Source organism: Solanum verrucosum, unplaced genomic scaffold (genome assembly GCF_900185275.1).
Source record: "Solanum verrucosum unplaced genomic scaffold, falcon-dt-bn FXZP01000064.1, whole genome shotgun sequence".
Classification (NCBI taxonomy): Eukaryota; Viridiplantae; Streptophyta; class Magnoliopsida; order Solanales; family Solanaceae; genus Solanum; species Solanum verrucosum.
The window spans coordinates 2,199,406-2,221,381 of record NW_026020144.1 but is presented as its reverse complement, the minus strand read 5'-3'; the positions used below and the strand labels follow the sequence as shown (position 1 = coordinate 2,221,381).

Here is a 21,976-nt window from a genome sequence, read left to right as displayed (position 1 = left end):
AAAAAGGATTTGAGCATCCACTTGAGCAATACACAGAAATATGGTAAATGAAAAAACTAGAAATCATTTTTGATGCAATAATCTTACCCCTTTTCGCCCAATGTACTCTGAAATTTGACCACTAGATATTGCACCAACCATAGCACCCACATTCGATAAAGAACCGAACAAAGAGAACTGAAAAGATTATCTTTAGTCAACAATAACTCTGAAACAAACTTAAATAAGATACAAATCAAGAATGACTCTTGCAGACCTCAGAAACAGTGAGCTTCAGATCTTCGGTAATTGCAATTTGCGTAGGCGAAGTGAAGCCACACTTCAAATGTTACAAAAACGAACACGTGATCAATAGAGATACATATGCAAATATCCATTGCAGCAACATAAATCGTGTAGGCCAGCCAATAAAGTGCAGGCACAACAAACTGTAATCCCAATAAACAAGCTACCTTCTTTTTTAAAACTAATTTTGATCCCTTGACCACAAAAAAAAAAAAAAGAAGCTTACAAAGAAAATGACTTCATCCGTTGATTGACCATATGAGAAATCAACTCTTGAAATTTCTCATAGGTTATTGGGAAGGTAAACAAACATGTAGTCAATATTGAATTATTATGTCATCAACCGATCTAGCAAGTAGCCAACAGAAAAATCTGAATGACATAACATATTGTAAATCCCAACAAATATGCAACCTTTTACCCCAATTGTGAATCCTTTACAACAACAAAAGAGGCTAAAGACTTCATTTTTATTAAAAAAAAACTATCTTTACTCATCAAACTTGAAGCTTCTAACAGGATAATAGGCAGGTAAACAGACATATGGTCAATATTGAATTGTTTACCACCTCATCAACCCCAATTATGAATCATTTATCACAAAAAAAAGAGGCTTAAGACTTCATTTTAATTCAAAAAACTAATCTTTTCTCATCAAACTTGAACATTCTAACATGATATTGTGCAGGTAAACAGACATGTGATCAATATTGAATTGGTTATCACCTCATCAACCCCAATTATGAATCCTTTACCACAACAAAAGAAGCTAAAGACTCCATTTTTATCCCAAAAAACTCTCTTTTCTCATCAAACTTGAACATTCTAACATGATATTGTGCAGGTAAACAGACATATACATAAAAACAAAGCAAAGAAGTTGAATCAGAAATGAGAAATTACAGTGAAACCAAACTGGATTGGGCCCAAAGCAACTATGAGAACACAAGCAAGAACAGAAATAGAACTATCACGAATAGCTTGAGAAGAACCCATCATACTAGACTGTCTTGACCCCATACGATACCAACTTCCAGTATGCAAAAATGGCTTTTTCAGATCCCCTTCATTGTTCTCTTCTCTAAAACTCATTTTTTCAAATTTTTTAGTCAACCCCTTTTCTCTATAGTTCTTGAAATTTGAACTATAGATCAAGAAAAAGGAAATTGTTGAAAATGCTGGAATTAGCAAGAATGTTGATGTTAATCTGAAAAGGGTATTAAATTAAAACAGAGGATATACTTAAAGAAGACTTGAGATGGGAAAAATGAGAGATTTGAGGAAAAAGATGATGATGACAGCAGCAACTGATTTTAAGCTAGTCTCGTGACATTTTTTGAATTTCGAGATTCAAACTAGTATATCTTATTTTTATCCTTGTTTGATCTCTTTCTTCTAAAAAATAATAAAGTGAAACAAAGCGCATGGCAAAGAAGCATCCAGCTGACTTTCCCCTTCCACTCGACCTTTCTTCGCTGTGTGAATAAGGTTTTAGTCTATATGGACATTCGGGGCAGGCTGCAATAACTTGCTAGTCGAAGGTTTAGACCAATCGCAATTCATCATCATGACCGTAAATTTTTCATATATCTTTTAATTATTTTAAATTGTCAATTATTGTGACATAATATTTTTTACGTAGTTTATAAATATATAAATTTTACTTCAAAAAAATTATAGATTACATGCGTAAACTTCTAGTCAAACTTAAACGGTTTGACTCTAGAAAAAGAGTAGTACAGTATTTTCAATAACTGACTGTAATTAGCATTTGATTGAGTATACCTATATTAGAATTCGATTAAATATAAATTTATGTTTAAAATTTAATATTAAAAAGATTTATTCATAAGAAAAAAAAGGATGAAATCCCAAATCATTCATTTTTATTTGATTGAGTTTTTGGTACAACATAATACTTGATTCCTTCGTAATACTGAGTTTATTTAATGCAATTTCCATTTCTCTTATGTAATTTATGTGGTACTATAGAAGAGCAAATTTATGTGAGCATGAAAAATAATAGATTTTCTAAAATATTTTAGATAATACTAAAAGAAAGACAAAATATTCGATTAATAAAGCGATTTGATATCCAAAATTTTAATTTGACTTTTTTAGTAATGAATAAAAAAAATTTTATCACTCAATTACAATTTGACATAATATATAAACATGCCTTTTAAGGTATCTATATTCTTTAATTTTAAACGTGCAAAAAGGAAACACTTAAACTTATATAAAGTTAAAGTAGCAGTAGCATATTAGTGTCAATTCACCTTTTAAGTGTATTATGATATATATAACACATGTGTCAATTTGTTCAATTTTATATAAATTTAATAATTAATTTAATTAAGTATTTATTATATATATAAAAAGTTAAAAATATAAATATTAAATGAGATCAAATTAAAAAACACATTTATATATTTTATCGATATTTTATTATAAATATAAATATTCTGGTCTATTTTATCTTGCTGTCTTTTTTGTCTTGTCCCACTTCATGTGTTTAACGTGGGTTCACAATGGGCCATGGGTGTGTCTTTCTTCTGTATTATTTTATTTGAAAGTACTATAATTTATGTACTTACAAATATTAAGAATTTAATTGATTTTAGTAAATATTTGGACATAAAATTAGTTAATATTTGAAACAGAGTTAAAAAATATATTTACATATTAAAGTTGTGCTTGGATATGAAAAAAGTAAATAAATTTTTTGTGAATGAAAACTTCAAAATTTGTATTTCAAATTAATAAATAGAAATTATTTGAAATAGTCTCCAAATATTATTTTTTATGTAGACAACAAGTCTGAACAATTTTTTATACGGGGGAAGTATAAAGTTTTTTTTTTAATCTGAAATTCGGTGAAAAGAATTACTTGCTTCCTCTATTTCTATTTAAATGTCGTCCTTACTAAAAATATATGGTCTTCAATGCATGTCATTTCACAATACCAATATATAAGTAACACTATTTTTTTTATTTTACCCTTGAAAATATGAACTAGACCAACATAGAAAAACTAAATGATTAATTCATGATCATTGGTCAATTTAAATAGTCAAAATAAATTATTTTTTGTTTATTTATTGAAAATTTGCCTTCAACAGAATACTAAATAAGAATACAATAGTAAACTTACATAGTTTCTAATGAGTCGTGAAATTTAAAATGATAATAATAGCAACGGAGGGAGTAATATTTATGCTAGTAAAAAATAATTTCCATGTGTGTGTTTTTTGTTGGCCTTTTTTAGAGGTGGCCCTAGCTAGTTGGGGATAATGACATATTATAATAGTGTGATTTATGGTCATAAAAAAAATAGTAATGTGATTTATATTTTGGGGGGGACTAATTGACATGCAAATTGTATTTATATTCAATAGGGTAAATATATGTCTTTGCTCAAAATGGTTTAGTAATTAATCCACACATTTAATTTTATCCCAAAAAAACAGCGACTTTATTAATGAGTAGTTGAGTTAGTTGGATGTGATATATATGATACAATAATACAAAAATACATTATACATCAACCATGTTGAATTATATGTTATATGGCCCTTTTTGGAGTTCAAATGCTTTTTCTTCCCCTCAATATATCAATACCTCGATTAATTTAATTTTACATTGCATAACATTTATTTGAGAAAAAGATATTTAAAAATAATATTTTTATTATTTATTCAGAACTCAATTTTGAAACATCTGGTATGTTATAGTAGTACTTCCAAATATAAGTAACAAGAGAGGGAAAAAGAATAACATATGTATTGCTGACCAGAGGTATATCCAGAATTTTGAGATGATGATGCATTATTATAAAAAAAGGTTGATCTAAGATATATACTTGACTGGTTCGACATTTAGATTCTTATTAATAAAAATCGTTAAAATTTATATATAATTCAAATTTCTAACCTCACATAAAGAGGTGTACTCAGTCATCATTGCATTATATGATACTTCGAGTATGGATTCACACATTTAACACTATAATATATGATTTCAAGAGGAAAGTGTGGGTCCACATGAACCTGGTGACCCCTGACCCCTCGAATACACCCCTGTTACTGACATATATAATACTAATAATATAATACAATAACTCACATGAATTGTTTATTTCCACAAAGATTATCCAGAAATTGTAGGGCACTAATGCCACTATCAATAAATTAGACAAAACAAATAAATACGAGTCACAATAAACATGATTCATGCCTAACCTCTGAATAAATTGAAATTAACTATATAAATCTTTATTGATCATATTTCTACATTTAAATTTTTTTTAAAAATACAACTTAGTCGAGAAGATTTGAAATACAATAATAACATAGCTAATGTAATCTCACGCTAACTCGAAATTTTGAATCTACATCTTGATCTGTCTGTAATACAGCTAGTATTCTCTTTTTCTTTTTTTGTTTAGTTTTATAATAATTAAAAAAATAAAAATAATTAGTTCTTGGTCAACAATTGCTTTTTCATGTTCCTTTACCACTTTAAAATATTGAATAATTATCTCCCTTAGAAAAATGGCACGTGAAGTATTTATTTATTTATTTCCATGAATTATTAGTGGTAATAAGACTTGGTGGAAACCTTGAAATTGATTAAAAAGTCTATAATTTTAAATAAAAAAATAATTAGAACGTGGATACCACTATTTTACAATTATAAAGGGTTGCATTTAGATTTTCCTTCTTTCTATGTACTCATCTAGTCATCATATCTTTTTTATTCTTTAATTTAATCAAAACTACTATAATTAAGTATGACAAGTTTTTTCAATAACATTTTATCTAATTTTCCATTAATAAGTTAGAAATTGCACCCGCTAATCGATTTTACATGTGCTATTTAAATTATTTCACTTGTAATTGACGTCGGTAAATTTTATTTTTATGTTGCTTATTCGTTTCCTCCTCCTCCTTAATTCCTATTTAGCATAACTTATTTTTACTTAATTCGATTTATAAAGAAGAACGATGAAAAAACTTATTTTTATTTAAATAGTATGAGATTTGTTTTTTGTTATTCCTCAATAACTTAGCAAGTAGTAGATTGATCATATGTTTCAATTCTACTTATAGAATTTGAATTTTTTTCTTAATTTTTTATTTTAATTAATAATAAAGGACTTGTTTTAATTTGTCCGCTAAACCCATTACTTATATTTATGTTGTATTTTTTCCGTTCTATTTTAAGTGTGTGATATGACACCATTAAAAAGATATAATAGATATAACATATAGTTTTATTAAAATATCCTCTCGTCTATTAATGCTTCTTTTGACCAACCTGAATTGTGGTGCATTAGTGAGAGTGTTCACCCTTAACTAGAGGTCTCGGGTTTGAGCCCTGGGTATGGAGAAAATTTTGTTGAGAGTGTCACTCCCAAATGGGCCTTGCAGAGCGCGATCCAAATTTAATCGAAGCTTTAATATGAGCTCCGGACACCGATAAAAAAACAAAAAAAAAATGCTGAAGCATTCCTCCTAAATCACTTCTGACCTCTTAATTAAGAGCAATAATAAGGTTGGAAAAAACATAATTTATGATGTCTTGATATTTTAAAGTGACAACTTCTTCCATTTCAAGGAGAATTGTTCAACGTTTTTCATAGCTCAGATTAACTTAGTTATTCATTTTTTAAATTTTTTTTAAAAACTTTTTTGGTCATATTTATCCTTCATTCTAATTTTCTATACCCTTCATTCAAATTTTCTATACGATGAACTCAAGAAACTTTAATTGATTAGTAAAGATGAGGAGTAGTTACCATGATCAATATTTAGTTATTCTAAAGAGTAATTTAAAAATAATTAAAAAGGATAAAAATAGAAAATAATGCATAATGCATAATTAATATATTAATATTTATACTCAAAGGAGGTACAATACCATAACTAGGGGTGTTCACGGGTTGGTTTGGATAGGTTATTGGTCAAAACCAAAACCAAACCAACTTAATCGGTTTTAAATTTATCAAAACCAAACCAAACCAAATATAATATACATTTATCGGTTTGGTGATTATCGGTTTCGATTTGGTTTGATTCGGTTATTCGGTTATTAACCATACACAAAAATAAAAGAAACAATTCATTTAAAATGTGAAAAAAGTGACAACAATCCATTCAAAACGAAAAATAGTTAGAATGTCTTAAATTACTGAACTTTCGATCACTAAATTTATTATCAATAAAGCTTTAAAATTCACTATATTGGCCTAGAAGGAAGAGACAATAACATTTTCAGTCCCACAAAGAATTGTCATAGACACTCATATACATGAAATCAATAAGATAAATGTTTCATCTTGGGCATTTTTGCTTTCAATAAGTAAATTATAAAGAAATTTTAATGAAAATATGTATAAGATCTTTAAAATTATTTATAAAAACAATATATTAAGTATGTATATTAATAAAATATATGTATATAATTCACCGGTTCGGTTCGGTTATTTCTTCGATTTTTTCGAATAAAATCATAATCAAACCAAATACTATTGGTTTTCAAAAATCTAAAACCAAACCAAACCAAACCCAAATAAAATCGGTTTTATTTTATCGATTTGGTTTGATTTTTCGGTTTGGATCGGTTTTTATCCAAACCGTGAACACCCCTAACCATAACAATTCACTTATTTTAAAATGGAAGGTTACAATAATTAGTGTGTTAATATTTTTTTCTCGAAAGTGTTCAATATCACTTATTTTAAAATGAAAGGAGTGTGACATTTTTTGAAGTTCTTAAAATGGGACGAACAGAACATATTGTGTGTGTTTTTTTCTCATGAAGTGTCTGAAGTCCCACATTAGCATAAAATCGAATGAATACTTTATTATTTCGCAGCAATCCTTTTTTTTTTTTCACACGATTTTTAAATTTCATATTGAAGCTTCGATTAAGTTCAGATCACGCTAGGACCCATTCGATGGTGGCGCTTCCAACATGATTTTCTTCATATCCAAGATTCGAACCCAAAACTTCTGATTAAGAATAAAACACTCCCACCAATACACCACAACTTTATGTTTGGTATTCCTGTAGCAATCCTTATCAGTAACATTATGTTATTTGAAACTAAAACATTACTCTTATCTATTCTTTCTTGTTCTAAAACACTTGTTTATTTTGTGATTCTCAAAATTTAAACTACATAAACTTTAAATACTTTATATTAACAGGAGAAATATTATAAAGTTACCTAACATGTAACTTTTTTTTTTTCATAAATTGAGAAAATATCTCACAATTTAAATATAAATAGTGTCAAAGAATTAATTTTATATTTTATCTCGAAATTATTATACGCTGCGGCTGTACCCCAAAGGTGTAGCAGTGACGACCATCGAACTGACTGCTGACACTTCACTGTAGCATTGAACAAAAATCCCATTTTTAGGTTTCCTTCAAATCTCCATTAACGACCTTCAATCTTGTCAATCTCCATTAACGACTTTCCATGTGCTAAAGTCCCTCAATTGATCTCCATTTCCAGTTTCCTTTCCTTCATCCATGGCTGAAGAATCAGAATCTGCTTCTGAACCCAACCCTAACACCCCCACCCTAACAAATCCCCCTTCTACCGACGCCATTAATGTTGTACCTCTTCAAGCTCATTCACCACCCACCAAGCTTCCTTCTCGACCCAGAAAAATCCGGAAGCTTTCCAATACTGTTGATCCCTCGCTACCCAAAACCCAGATTTCCACCATCGTGCCAAGAATCGTTTCTCGTTCACTTTCATATGAAGGTGAGCTTGAATCCGCCATTAATTACCTCAAATCCTCTGACCCATTACTCTCTCCATTAATTGAAACGTACCCACTTCCTACCCTCGAACTTTTTCAACCCCCTTTTCTTGCTCTAACAAAAAGCATTCTGTTTCAGCAGCTAGCGTATAAAGCTGGGTCATCGATTTACACTCGATTTATATCTCTTTGTGGTGGGGAATCGAATGTGGTGCCAGATATGGTTTTGGGATTAACACCACAACAGCTTCGTCAAATTGGGGTTTCTGCTAGAAAAGCAAGCTATTTACATGACCTAGCAAGGAAGTATCAAAATGGGATTTTGTCGGATAAGTCGATTGTGGATATGGATGATAAATCCCTTTTTACAATGCTTACTATGGTGAATGGAATTGGGTCTTGGTCAGTTCATATGTTTATGATTTTTTCACTTCATAGGCCGGATGTGTTGCCGATACATGATCTTGGTATTAGGAAAGGGGTGAGAATGTTATATGGTCTTGAGGATCTTCCTAGGCCATCACAGATGGATCAGTTGTGTGAGAAATGGAAGCCTTATAGGTCGGTAGCTTCGTGGTACATTTGGAGGTTTGTAGAGGCAAAGGGGGGGAATTCGAAAGGCAATGTGGTGGGGAACTCTGATGTTAGTTTACAGCAGCAGATGTTGTCAATGCAGCAGCAACAGCAACAACAACAACAACAACAACAACAACAACAACATCAGCAGTTCTTGGATCCTATTAATGGGATTCTTGATGTTGGGTATGTTTCCCTTTCGTGTCTAGTTTGCGATTAATCCTTCAGTAATTGTCATACATCTTTTCCGGTGTTTTTCCATGTATGTTTATTGCATTTTCAATTGTTTGTTATGATGTTTATCGGTAGGGGGAAGTTGGTTGATTACTTTCAGGTAAAACTTGTCTTTGCAATAGTTTAGTTACAGAGTGGTTAGTCATTTGATCCCCACCAAATTAAGAAAGAGCTGTCACAATGGATAAGTAAAAGAACAATGAAGAAACAAATGGCTATTAGTTTCTGTGTTAGACTTTCGCTTAGCGTATATAATAAAATAGAGTGAAAAGGTCCACCCTGAAACCAAGGGGGTCACAAAACAAACATACGGAACATAACTGGAATCCTCTTCTTCTCAACCTTTCTTGAGTCAAAGCTGCCAGGTGAAACATAGAACTTTTGGAGGAGCATTATAGAATTCCATGGCCAATCAATAATCTGATAAGCATAGTTGCTGATTGCTAAATAGGTAGACTTGACTGTGAAAGCCCCATCTTTGCATGGATTCCAATACAATTTGTCCTCTGCTTCTGATAGCCCCTAAAACTCTTCCAGAGTCTTAAAGAACTCGACCGCTCCTTTAATTTCCCAATCATTTAGGATCCTCCTCAAAGTAATGCTCCATGCTTGTAGTTCCTTAGCTGTGGCTAAGTAAACATTTGGAGAAGTTGATCTGTTGAACAGATCAGGGAAAAGATCTTTCACGCATTCATGCCCAAGCCAGTTGTCTTCCCAGAACAAAGTCGTTCTACCAATACCAACTTGGATATTTGAATTCTTTAGCAGTGTGTGTTCCAATGAGATCTAATGGATCTCCACACCCCTACTCCATAAGGACTGTTAACAGGACCTGTGCACCAAATCCCCTCCTGACTATATTTGTCAAGAATTACCCTTCTCCATTAACTGTCCTCTTCCTTAGTATACCTCCATAGCCATTTCATCAGTCGACTTGTATTTTGAGCATTTAAGTCCTTAATTCCCAGACCCCCTTTTGATTTGGTGGTGATTAACCCCTTCCTGCAAACTAGTTCAGGGCTGAGCTTTATCAAACCTTTTCTGGTTTAATGTGCTAGTTTGTAATATTATATTACCATGTCAACCAAAAAAGAAAAAAGAGGTGCTACTTACTCTAATCCCTCTTAACTAAACAACTTTGTCATGTGACTCCAACATCATGCTTATACTTGTGGAAGTATTAACTATGTACTTAATTCTAATGAGCAAGTAAAGCCTTCCTAGCCCCTCTATGTACGAATTTTTGGAGGTCACCAGCATAGCCTTAATGCTGAGGAATACAACATTACTAATTTTAAAAAAAAAAAGAAAAAAGAGGTGCTACTTACTCTAATCCCTCTTAACTAAACAACTTTGTCATGTGACTCCAACATCATGCTTATACTTGTGGAAGTATTAACTATGTACTTAATTCTAATGAGCAAGTAAGCCTTTTTTTACCCAATGAAGTTCTAACGAGAAAGTAAACACCATTGATTGAATTTTTCATATTCAGGAGTTAAGTGATTTAAGGGTCTAAGGATGCGAACAACCAAGCTAAGTAATTTAAGGGGCTAAGGATGCGAAACCAAGCTAAAGTATGAATCTGGTGGAATTTAGGAGCTTGCTAATTGGAAAAGAGCGGGTCCAGCACAACTTAGTTATGCTTTTCATATTCTCGACATGTGCTTCACAAGTTTATTCCATCTACGTTTATATTAAAATTTTGTGTATACACATTCTTGAAATAAAGGTTGAAATATAAAACATAAAAGTATTGAAGTGAAATGTATACTCGCGATCTTTCTCATTTGGTTCATCAGTACTGACCTGTTGATTGCATAGTGATTCTTAACCTTTTTTGGCCTTTTGTCGGTTCTCTTTTTTTTCTTTTACTGATGAAATTATTCCTTGAGGAATAGTTTGTCATACTTTCTGGTTCAATAACCTTTTGAAGTGCCACACAGGGGCCTCTGGATTTCTCTTTTCCCTGAGGAGGTTTGAGCTGGTTGTATAAGGCACTGGAAATCCACTCGGGATCAAGTTAGAACTAGTCCTAATCAGCTTCCAGTAAAATGAGGCACTTAAAACGACTAACGAAAACTTAATGGCAAGTTTTGTGTGCCATAATCAGTACAAACACAAACTATTGGGAAGATGAGCGAGTAGTTATGTTTATCCGTCCAATCTCCGTACATGCAGATCATAATTTAGTAGCACATAAAGCATAGCACTCAAGGGTGTGGTCTAATGATCAATAAAGTGAGTTCATATAGAGACCAGGATTCAAATGTCAATTGAGACAAAAACATAAGGTGATTTCTTTCCATTTGTTAAGCCTTGAAGGGTAGAATTACATGTACCTGTGATGGTGGGAGATTGCAGGTACTCGTGGAATAGTTGAGGTGTTCCTAAACTAGCTCAGACTCCAGTTATAAGGGGGGGAAAAGAATATGCACATAGGACCTTCAGTTAGAGGACACAACTTTGAGTAATCTCCAAAAATTTAACAGAAGCATGTTTTGAATTCATAATTGTAAAATGCAATGAATTCAAGATAAATATTGAATCCATCAAGTTTAAATCCTGAATCTACCTCTGATATCGGTCATGTGGCAAGATCAGTTGCCCCTCCCCCCCCCCCCCCCCTCTCTGTTTTTTCCTTGGTATAAGATTCATTTTAGTCTTTTCTTGTAGCTACAACCCTTTTATTTTTCTTCTTTTGCTAATCTTGAAGTGATCAAATACAGGGCATGTGCATGGGGACAGTAATTGAAGTTCACATGGTTGTCAGTGGCCGTGGAGGCTTATTTTTGGGATAGCAAATTGCTGAAATGTTAGCCACAGGTTGTCTACATTTACTGGAAAAATCAAGCTGAGAACATTGTAAATTCACTTAGTACGTTCAACAACTACTCCTGACATGTTTAAGATTCTAAGATTAAAGAGTATTTTGGTACACTGTGCATTTTGTAGTTTAAGATCACAAGATTTAATAATCTTCTTTACTTTCTTAAACTTCATACCAAATCAAACTCAGACAAACAAATTAAAACGGAGGGAGTATTTACTTCTTAGATGCTATGACAAACAGAAACATACAAAGTATTTACTTCTCAGATGCTATGACAAACAGAAACATACAAATTCACCACACAATCATATGGTATCAAAAGATATTCCAAGGTACCAATATATAACAAACTTGACTAAAATAATTTCTGCATGTATAAAAGAACTCGACTGCTCCTTTAATTTCCCAATCATTTAGGATCCTCCTCAAAGTAATGCTCCATGCTTGTAGTTCCTTAGCTGTGGACAAGTAAGCATTTGGAGAAGTTGAAATGTTGAACAGATCAGGGAAAAGATCTTTCACGCCCAAGCCAGTTATATTTGAATTCTTTGGCAGTGTGTCCCAATGAGATCTGATGGATCTCCACACCCCTACTCTATTAACATGACCTGTGCACCAAATCCCCTCCTGACTATATTTGTCAAGAATTACCCTTATCCATTAACTGTCCTCTTCCTTAGTATACCTCCATTGCCATTTCATCAGTCGACTTGAACTAAACAACTTTCAGTGACTCCAACATCATGCCTATACTTATGGAAGTATTAACTATGTACTTAATTCTAATGAGCAAGTAAGCCTTTTTTTACCCAATGAAGTTCTAATGAGAAAGTAAACACCATTGATTGAATTTTTCATATTCAGGAGTCAAGTGATATAAGGATGCGAACAACCAAGCTAAGTGATTTAAGGGGTTAAGGATGCGAGATCAAGCTAAAGTATGAATCTGGTGGAATTTAAGAGCTTGCTAATTGGAAAACAGCGGGTCTAGTGATATGTTTAAGACCACAAGATTAAAAAAATATTAAAATTTTGTGCTTCACAAGTTTATTCCTTTTAAAATATTAAAACTAAGTTATGCCTTTTCATATTCTCGACATGTGCTTCACAAGTTTATTCCATCTACGTTTATATTAAAATTTTGTGTATACACATTCTTGAAATAAAGGTTGAACATATAAAACCAGGGGTGGCTCAATGCCTTAAAAATTGAGGCATATGCCCTTTAGTCCCCCAAAATCGAAGGACCTAACTTTTTAGTAATAATAAAATTATTATAAGCCCTTTTTAACAAAAAAAATATACTATATTTTTTTAATTTATTTGTCGTTTTTTAGTTTGTTTTGAAACATTAAAGAATGTTTCTTTTTTATGGATCAATATTTAAATTTAACTTCCACCTAATATGTTTAAGACCACAAGATTAAAAAATATTATATATATATATATATATATATATATATATATATATATTCATTTCAATCTTTTCTTGTAGCTACAACCCTTTTATTTTCTTGTTTTGCTAATCTTGAAGTGATCAAAATACATTTAAAAAGTATTTTGGTACACCGTGCATATCTTTAGTTTAAGATCACAAGATTCAATAATCTTCTTTATTTTCTTAAACTTCATACACAAATTAAAATCAGACAAATAAATTAAAACAAAGGGAGTATTTACTTCTCAAATGCTACGACAAACAGAAACATACAAATTCACCACACAATAATATGGTATCAAAAACACATGAATAACACATGAAAAAGAGACAAAAATATGGCATATAACCTATGGTCTTGTAGGAGATACATGCCGTGTAAATTTTGGAAAATCAAAAGTACCCATTACACCCATATAACCAACTACTCCAACCAGAGGCGAATCTAGAATTTCAAGAAAACGGGTGCACCATTGTCAGGGGCGGCTCTGTCCCTTTAAGAAAAAAGGGCAACTAATTTAGGCTTTCAAATTTGAGGGGCCTTATTTATTTTAGCAATAATAAATATAGGTTTTTCATAAGAAAATTATTAAATACATTTGCAAAATAAATAAATTTTATTATAAGAAAAAGTCATTAGAAGAAGTTTAAAAAAGGCTGAATGCAGAAACTCTTTTGTGAATTTTCACATCTGGGAATCGATCCCTCAACCTCAAAGTGGATAACTGACACTCAAACCAGTGAACCATCCAGTTGTTTGTGTTCATGGGTTCATTCAATTGCTATTTGATATATTTTAAGAATTCTACAAGTAATACATCGAGTTTTGTCGGATGACCACGGGTTCAAGTGACCCATTTTTTAAGCTTAAATTCGCCCCTGACTCCAACGGATATGAGGAGTAATATTATCAAGGGTATAACAAAATATAAACCCCTCTCTATAATGCAATAAATACACATAGGATAAAACAATCGAAACCAAAAGAAAACACGACGCCAACAACATTAAGAGCTCCGTCCATGGCTGCTTTTCTTCGTTAGCATTACATGCACACCATTCCAGATCTTCTGCCCGTTGTCTTTCTTGTTCTCTGTGATGATGTTCTGCTTCAAGATTTCTGTGATAAAATTTCTCAACTAGAGTCATGTTGAATACCTACAAGAATAATCATTAAATGAGATATAAATGATATAAGAAAACAATTATTGTATTAGTGAAGATTATAACTTTCTTTTATGAGTTTTATAAAGACTAACTAAGAATAAATTCTTCCTCTTATATAATTGTAGGCCTAACGTAAATCCGATTCATGTGATTGAAACACTTTCATGAAAAAATGAAATTAACAACTGTTAGGGTTTTGCTCGAATTTTCTTACCATATTTAAGTTTTAATTTTCACTTAAAGTACACCACGATATGCAGGTCGACTACAAGTGATACATACAGTCTTGTTCTCTATACAAAGTTTTTTTTGGGGGGGATTTTTATCCTTCCACAGAGTGTATTGAAAGAAGTGGACAAAATCTGTAGAACATATCTATGGGGAGGGTCTGAGGATAAAAGAAAGGTGGCATTAGTATCATGGGAATTGAACATATATGCTTTCCAAAGAGTCTAGGAGGATCAAGCATTAAAGGTAATACTAACTGGAATGTTTCCTTTGTGGGACAACTTATTTGGCAATTAACAGTCAACAAGGAGTCATTATGGGTAAAGTGGGTACATGGCATATATATAAAATAGGATATCTCTATTTGGCAACACACAGCCCAGTGAACAGTAGTTGGTATTGGCGGAAACAAACTTCTCTCAAGGCACAAATGCATCAATGGTACATTCAAGACAGGTATCAGCTCACAAAAGATGGGGAGTATTCTATTACAAGTAGCTACTTGGCAATCATAGGTCAGAGACCGAAATTGAAGAATGCAGAATTAATATGGACCTCAATGGCTTTGCCTAGGCATAGATTTTTTGTATGGTTGGTTGTACATGGTAGGCTGCTAACACAAGAGAGGAAAGTGAGTCTCCACATTCAAGATGATGAGACCGATTATTGCCTCTGTAATGAACAAGTGATGGAGACTAATTCTCACTTGTTTGAGCATTGTAGATGGACTTAAGAAGTATGGCTGGAGGTATCTTTTTACAGTTGTTACCAAAAAATAATAATTCAAAGCATAAAGTTGAAATAAAGTTTTTGAATTTACCGAACTCACCCGAATGGATTGAATGCACCGTTTCGATTCGCACAAAGTCTTCGAATTCTTGATTTTGACCAATTGATCAGGAACATTGAGCCAGACACTGTTTCAAAAGAAAAGAAGAAAGACTTTTAAAATGGGAAAAAAATTCAAAGCACGAAGTTGAAATAAAGTTTTTGAATTTACCGAACTCACCCGAATGGATTGAATGCACCGTTTCGATTTGCACAGAGTCTTTGGATTCTTGATTCTAATCAATTGATCAAGAACCAATTGATCCAGACACTGTTTCAAAAGAAAAGAAGAAAGACTTTTAAAATGGGAAAAAAAATTCAAAGCACGAAGTTGAAATAAAGTTTTTGAATTTACCGAACTCACACCAATGGATTGAATGCACCATTTCGATTCACACAGAGTCTTCAGATTCTTGATTTTAACAATTGATCAAGAACCGATTGAGCCAGACACTGTTGCAAAAGAAAAGAAGAAAGGCTTTTAAAATGGGAAAAAAAATTCAAAGCACGAAGTTGAAATAAAGTTTTTGAATTTACTGAACTCACACCAATGGATTGAATGCACCCTATCGGTTCGCACAAAGTCTTCAGATTCTTGATTTTAATTAATTGATCAAGAACATTGAGCCAGACACTGTTTCAAAAGAAAATAAGAAAGACTTTTAAAATGGGAAAAAAATTCAAAGCATAAAGTTGAAATAAAGTTTTTGAATTTACCGAACTCACACCAATGGATTAAATGCACCATATCGATTCGCACCGAGTCTTTGAATTCTTGATTTTAATTAATTGATCAAGAACATTGAGCCAGACACTGTTTCAAAAGAAAATAAGAAAGACTTTTAAAATGGGAAAAAAATTCAAAGCATAAAGTTGAAATAAAGTTTTTGAATTTACCGAACTCACACCAATGGATTAAATGCACCCTATCGATTCGCACCGAGTCTTTGAATTCTTGATTTTAATCAATTGATCAAGAACATTGAGCCAGACACTGTTTCAAAAGAAAAGTCTAAGAAGAAAGACTTTTAAAATGGGGGAAAAAATTCAAAGCACGAAGTTGAAATAAACACCAATGGATTGAATGCACCATATCGATTCACACAGAGTCTTCGAATTCTTGATTTTAATCAATTGATCAAGAACATTGAGCTAGACACTGTTTCGAAAGAAAAGAAGAAAGACTTTTAAATGGGAAAAAAAATTCAAAGCACGAAGTTGAAATAATGTTTTTGAATTTAACGAACTCACACCAATGAATTGAATGCACCCTATCGATTCACATAGAGTCTTCGGATTCTTGATTTTAATGATTTGAGCCACTGTTTTTAAAAGCAGTTGAAGTTGAAACAGAGTTGTGGATTCAAGAGGCCGCTCCACCCCCACCCACCACCTTTACCCTCATGTTCTTTTACCTAAAAACGTATGAAGTGGTAATATCTTTTTGTTTACTAGTTTTGACGCACGTGCATTGCACGTGAATATCAAATCATGTATCACACTATTTTTTAAAATAACGTGAATATTATTAAAAAAATTAGTCACTCTTAAAATCTCTTAGTTACACCTCTTAAATATATTTCTCCTCCCTTCTTTATAGTGCATGACTTTGTTATTATTTTATTGTTGGGGTTGTTACTTTTAATATAATATAATATAATATAAATATTATTATAAAATATAAAAGATATACTAAATTTGATGTTTTTTAGTTGGAGTATTAGATTAATTCAACATTCATGTTCGGGAGTGTTCTAATTTCACTGAACTTTGATATTGTCAACGTCGGTAAATCAATCTTGAGGTTTTAAGAAAAGAAGAATAGAAAACATTTAAAAAAACATAGTTTAAAAAATGTGAGGAAACCCCTCCATTTATAGTTAAAACGTGTAGAATTAGTATGTGCATATTGTTCCTTCTCATAAAAATATAAAAGATACACTAAATAGGTTGTTTTAAGAAGAAGAAGAATAATTAATATTTTTTTTTAAAATGTGGTTTAAAAATTTGAGGAAGCCCCTCTTTTTATAGAAAACAAAGGGTAGTGTATGAAAAACAGCTTATTGTGGCTTATCAAAAAGATGTCACAACCCTTTAGAAAGGTCACAACTCATCGGAAGAGTCATAACTCTTTGGAAAAGTCACAACTCTTCCAAAAGTCACAACCCTATAGAAAAGTTACAACCCTTCAGAAAGGTCACAACTCATCGGAAAAGTTATAACTCTTCGAAAATGTCACAACCCTTCAATGTGAAAAGGTGTCTGTCTTGAATATAATATAGTATAATACACATAAATAAATATAATACAATATAAAATATAGAAGATATACTAAATTTGGTGTTTTAAGTTAGGTAGTGTAGATAGATAAAAAAAGATAGATATAGATTGGTCTAATTTTAATTGAATCTGAAATTTTTAAAAATAAAAAAGACTTTTAATGTAAGGATTATATGTAGAATATATAAAAATGTCTTTTTACTTTGTGGTTTTAAAGATGCGCCTCCACCCCAAGAAAAAAGAATATTCTATATTAAACTGAATAAAAATAAAAGTACACTAAAAAAATTGGAAATGAAATAGTACTTACTAAATGTAGTTTCGACTCTTCAAACAAGTTTTTGATCAAATACTTTTTCTCCAACAGTTTGGGACTTTTCAGATTCTGAACACCAAGTTGTAGTTTGTGCAACGGAAAATCATTGATCTTCTTGTCAAGTAGAAGTTGCTGCAAAAGTATATTTTAAGGCTATGAAAATGAGTACGTATTAATTATCAAGATACTCTTCTCGTTTGAAGTTGAATTATTTCATTCTCCTTGTTGCATCAATTTTTGTTGATCTATCTAATTTACCCACAAAAATATTGAAACTGCATAATTGAGCAACTGATCTCACAATCTTCCTTGTTTTAAGAAGAAAAATAGAAAACTTACAAAATTCATAGTTTAAAAGTGTGAGAAACCCCCTCTATTGAAAGACAACAAAGGATAGTATGTAAAGGTTCTTATCGTGTCATTTCTAATAAGTCACAACCCTTCAGAAAAATCACAATTTTTGGGAAAAATCATAACTCATCGAAGAAGTTACAACTCTATAAAAAAGTCAAAACCATTTAGAAAAGTCACTACCCTTCAATGTGAAAAGGTGTATGCTTTTAATATAATGTAGCGTAAATAATTATAATATTAAATATACTAAATTTAGTGTTTTAAGTTGGGGGCATTATAGTAATTTAACATTCAAGTTAGGGAGTTCATGTTTTTAAGATAGTATAGATATATTAAAAATACTAAAAAAAAATTAAGATAATCACTTATAAATATTTAGATGGGAAAAAGTTTTGATATACCACTCAACTTTGTTAGTTAGAGCTGATATGTCCTCGTTATAAAAGTGACTCATATATATATCTCTACCGTTATAAAATTGGCACACATATATTCGTATTGTTACAAAAGTGATAAAATTAGTTTTAAGTTAATTTTAAATTAACCTTCATTATGTATTACTACTTTGTTTAATTTTGTTTCATTATCTATTACTACTTTATCTAAGTTTGTGGGCCTATTCATTTAGAACATTTACATTTTTGTTTTGGCCTACAAATCATGGCATGTTAATTGTTATGTATCTAAAAATTTTAAAAATTTATATTATAAATTATACTACTCTTTTGTTTCATTTTATGTGAGGTAATTTGACTCGGTATAGAGTTTAAGAAAAAAAGAAAGACTTTTAAAACTTGTGGTCCAAAATGAATGATAGAAATTTGTGTGGCTGTAAATCATTTCATTAAAGGTAAAATAGATATTTTATAGTTAAATTATTACTTAATATATAAATGTGTCATTATTTTTGGGACAGACTAAAAAGGAAAGTAATTTACATAAATTGGGACAAAGGGAGTAATAATTAACAATTTATGATATTTTAAAAAAATACACTAAAATTTAATTCAACTTCCAATTTTTATTTTTTATTTTTAAACAATTAAAATTCTTGAATATTTGTGGTGCTGACATGTGACAATTTTTACCTCTCCTATTATATATCGATAGACTATCTACTTACTTAGTTGTTTGTTGATGTAAATTATATTGAACACTATACAATTTCGAAAAGAAGGAGCTTTGCCGTCAAGAGGAAAAAAAAGGCAATTACTTCACTTTACTCCTTAAAAAATCATTTTAAGTTCATTTTCTTTTCAAGTGACTTTTAAAAATAGGCTTTCTTTACATAGTTAATTATTCAAAGTTAGTCAAAATATTTTGGTCAAGTCGTAGGATAATTTTGTGTTAGCGGACCCTTCAAATGCCGTAAAACCCTTTTTGAAGTGCAAATGAGAATCTCAAACCTTTTTTCTCTATTTTTTAAAAACTTTTTATGTCAAAGTCCCTAAAATCAAGTTTTCTTAATTTATGTTTGAAAAATATATGGCAACTCTTTTAAATCATTTTTGCTTAAAAAGTTGAATTGATTTTGAAAATCAGTCTTTCACTTTAACATTGAAAACACTGTAAATAGACATAAATAAGAAATGAAGGGACTGCAACGTGGGCTGCAAGTTTTAATTAGGCTTTAATGCATTTGTTTGCCATGTTTAATTGAGCTTTATAAGATCTTTAATTATCCTTTAATCAGTTTGCTAAAATGGACCAAAAAATGCAATAAAAAATTCAGAAAAATGTCAAAAAATGAAAAAAAAAAAAAAAGTGTAAATGGAGAGGCGCGCTCCACATCACCTTTTCTATATTCAACTTTATATATGAAAAAAAGTTATTTTTCTATTTTTTTTAATCAAGTTCATTATGTACAAGTGAGTGTATAAATACCTCACCATGAAATATACTTTTTCGTGTATTAGAAAAATCACAATACACTTTCTTCCAATCTCTCATGAATCACTTCACTATTTTCTTCTTCCTCTTTTATCATTTCTCTGATTAAGAACAAATATCATTGATCAAACTATTATTCAACTTAGTTACACACAAATCATGGTTAATGTGGAAATATAATAAACATTCCACTACTAATAACAATGTAATCAATACTGCAAGGCAATATATCAAAATATACAATCCATAGTCATCATTTTGAGAGTAGATCGATATATAATGAATGACTTATTATTTATTCTAAGTTGCAAGATCAACATGTTAATCTAACATGTAGACCAAGTTCTCCAACTCACAGTTTCTCTCATATTAATTAGTAAAGCATTACCAAAGCGTAATATATATGTGCAAGCGTTAAGAATATAAATAGTTATTAGAGACAGATGTGGAGGATATAATGTTACCAATATAACTCGAGTTGTACCATAATACATACAAATAAAATGAGCAGTGATCTGTTTGGACTAAAGTCACATTGTCAAAGCTAAATCTGCCTCTGATATCGATCAGTTGCCCCTCCCCCTTCTCTTTCTTTTTCTTGGTATAAGATTCATTTTAGCCTTTTCTTGTAGCTACAACCCTTTTATTTTCTTGTTTTGCTAATCATGAAGTGCAGGGCATGTGCATGGGGACAGTAATTGAAGTTCACATGATTGTCAGTGGCTGTGAAGGCTTATATTTGGGATAGCAAATTGCTGTAATGTTAGCCACAGGTTGTCTAAATGTACTGAAAAATCAAGCTCAGAACATTGTAAAAATTCATTTAGTACGTTTAACAACTGGTGTTATAACTCCTGACATGTTTAAGATTATAAGATTAAAGAGTATTTTGGTACACTGCATATCTTTAGTTTAAGATCACAAGATTTAATAGTCTCCTTTACTTTCTTAAACTTCATACCAAATTAGAATCAGATAAACAAATTAAAACGGAGAGGGTATTTACTTCTCAAATGCTATGACAAACAGAAACATACAAATTCACCACACAATCATATGGTATCAAAAGATATTCCAAGGTACCAAATACATAACAAACTTAACAAAAATATTTTCTGCATGTATAAAAAACATTATATTATAAATCTTAATGTAGCAACAAAGGATAAATACGCGGCAATTTGTCTGATATCCTTTTAAATAATATCCTAGGTAATAACGTAGTAGTAATTTAACATACTAAGACATGTAATTGACGAGGCTATTGATGTATATACCAGAATATTCCTTCAGTATATCCTTAAAATATACAAAAAAAAAAAAAATCTCAATCAAAATTTTTAAATTCCTTTTTTCTTAGTCCCAGTATGTAGTATATATAACAAACATGCTTGAAAAGATTTACTTACTCATACAAAATTCAGTATATTTCTGCAAATAAACTTAAGATTATAGCCATGAACTATGAAAATTATGATCCTTTTTTCCCTGACCAACCTGTTGTGGATCTTTATCTTCCAATTTGGGCCAAACTTTCAAGTTTTAAGTCCAAACCAGCTTTCATTTGGGCTGAAGATGGCCCATTGGTTCAGTTTTCGTCGATCACTTACGAGGAGTTAAATAGTTCAGCCCAATGTATTTCTTCTGAATTGTTACTTAGTTTAAGAAAAAATGATACTGTTCTTGTTTTATGTTCACCAGGACTTGAATTTGTTGAAGTGATATTTGGTTGTCAAAGGGCTGGAGTTTTAGCTGTTCCTATTAGC

The 21,976-nt window shown here is 31.1% G+C and overlaps 2 protein-coding genes across 5 annotated transcripts in view; one reads left to right on the top strand and one right to left on the bottom strand.

The window, feature by feature from the left end:
* LOC125827805 (sugar transporter ERD6-like 6) overlaps positions 1–21,976 on the bottom strand; it is a 118,471-nt gene that overhangs the window by 4,469 nt on the left and 92,026 nt on the right. The window contains exons 2-4 of the mRNA XM_049507146.1: positions 1,189–1,382; positions 257–319; positions 88–177 (exon numbers count right to left, since the gene is read on the bottom strand). Coding sequence (XP_049363103.1) covers positions 88–177; positions 257–319; positions 1,189–1,377 — 342 coding nt within the window. The 5' untranslated portion in view covers positions 1,378–1,382. The remainder of the gene's footprint in view (positions 1–87; positions 178–256; positions 320–1,188; positions 1,383–21,976) is intronic.
* On the top strand, positions 7,635–21,933 carry LOC125827808 (alkylbase DNA glycosidase-like protein mag2). 4 transcript variants are annotated; one of them, XR_007443013.1, is made up of 3 exons: positions 7,635–8,828; positions 10,372–10,442; positions 12,599–12,617. XR_007443013.1 is itself a non-coding variant. In XM_049507151.1 (2 exons), the coding sequence occupies exons 1-2, from the start codon at positions 7,831–7,833 to the stop codon at positions 21,916–21,918; spliced, it is 1,005 nt and encodes a 334-aa protein (XP_049363108.1). In that variant the 5' UTR covers positions 7,635–7,830; the 3' UTR covers positions 21,919–21,933. The 4 variants fall into 4 exon arrangements, 3 of the variants coding, with proteins under 3 accessions (XP_049363108.1, XP_049363106.1, XP_049363107.1); XM_049507151.1 differs by lacking the exons at positions 10,372–10,442; positions 12,599–12,617 and adding an exon at positions 21,912–21,933; XM_049507149.1 differs by lacking the exons at positions 10,372–10,442; positions 12,599–12,617 and adding an exon at positions 20,887–21,105.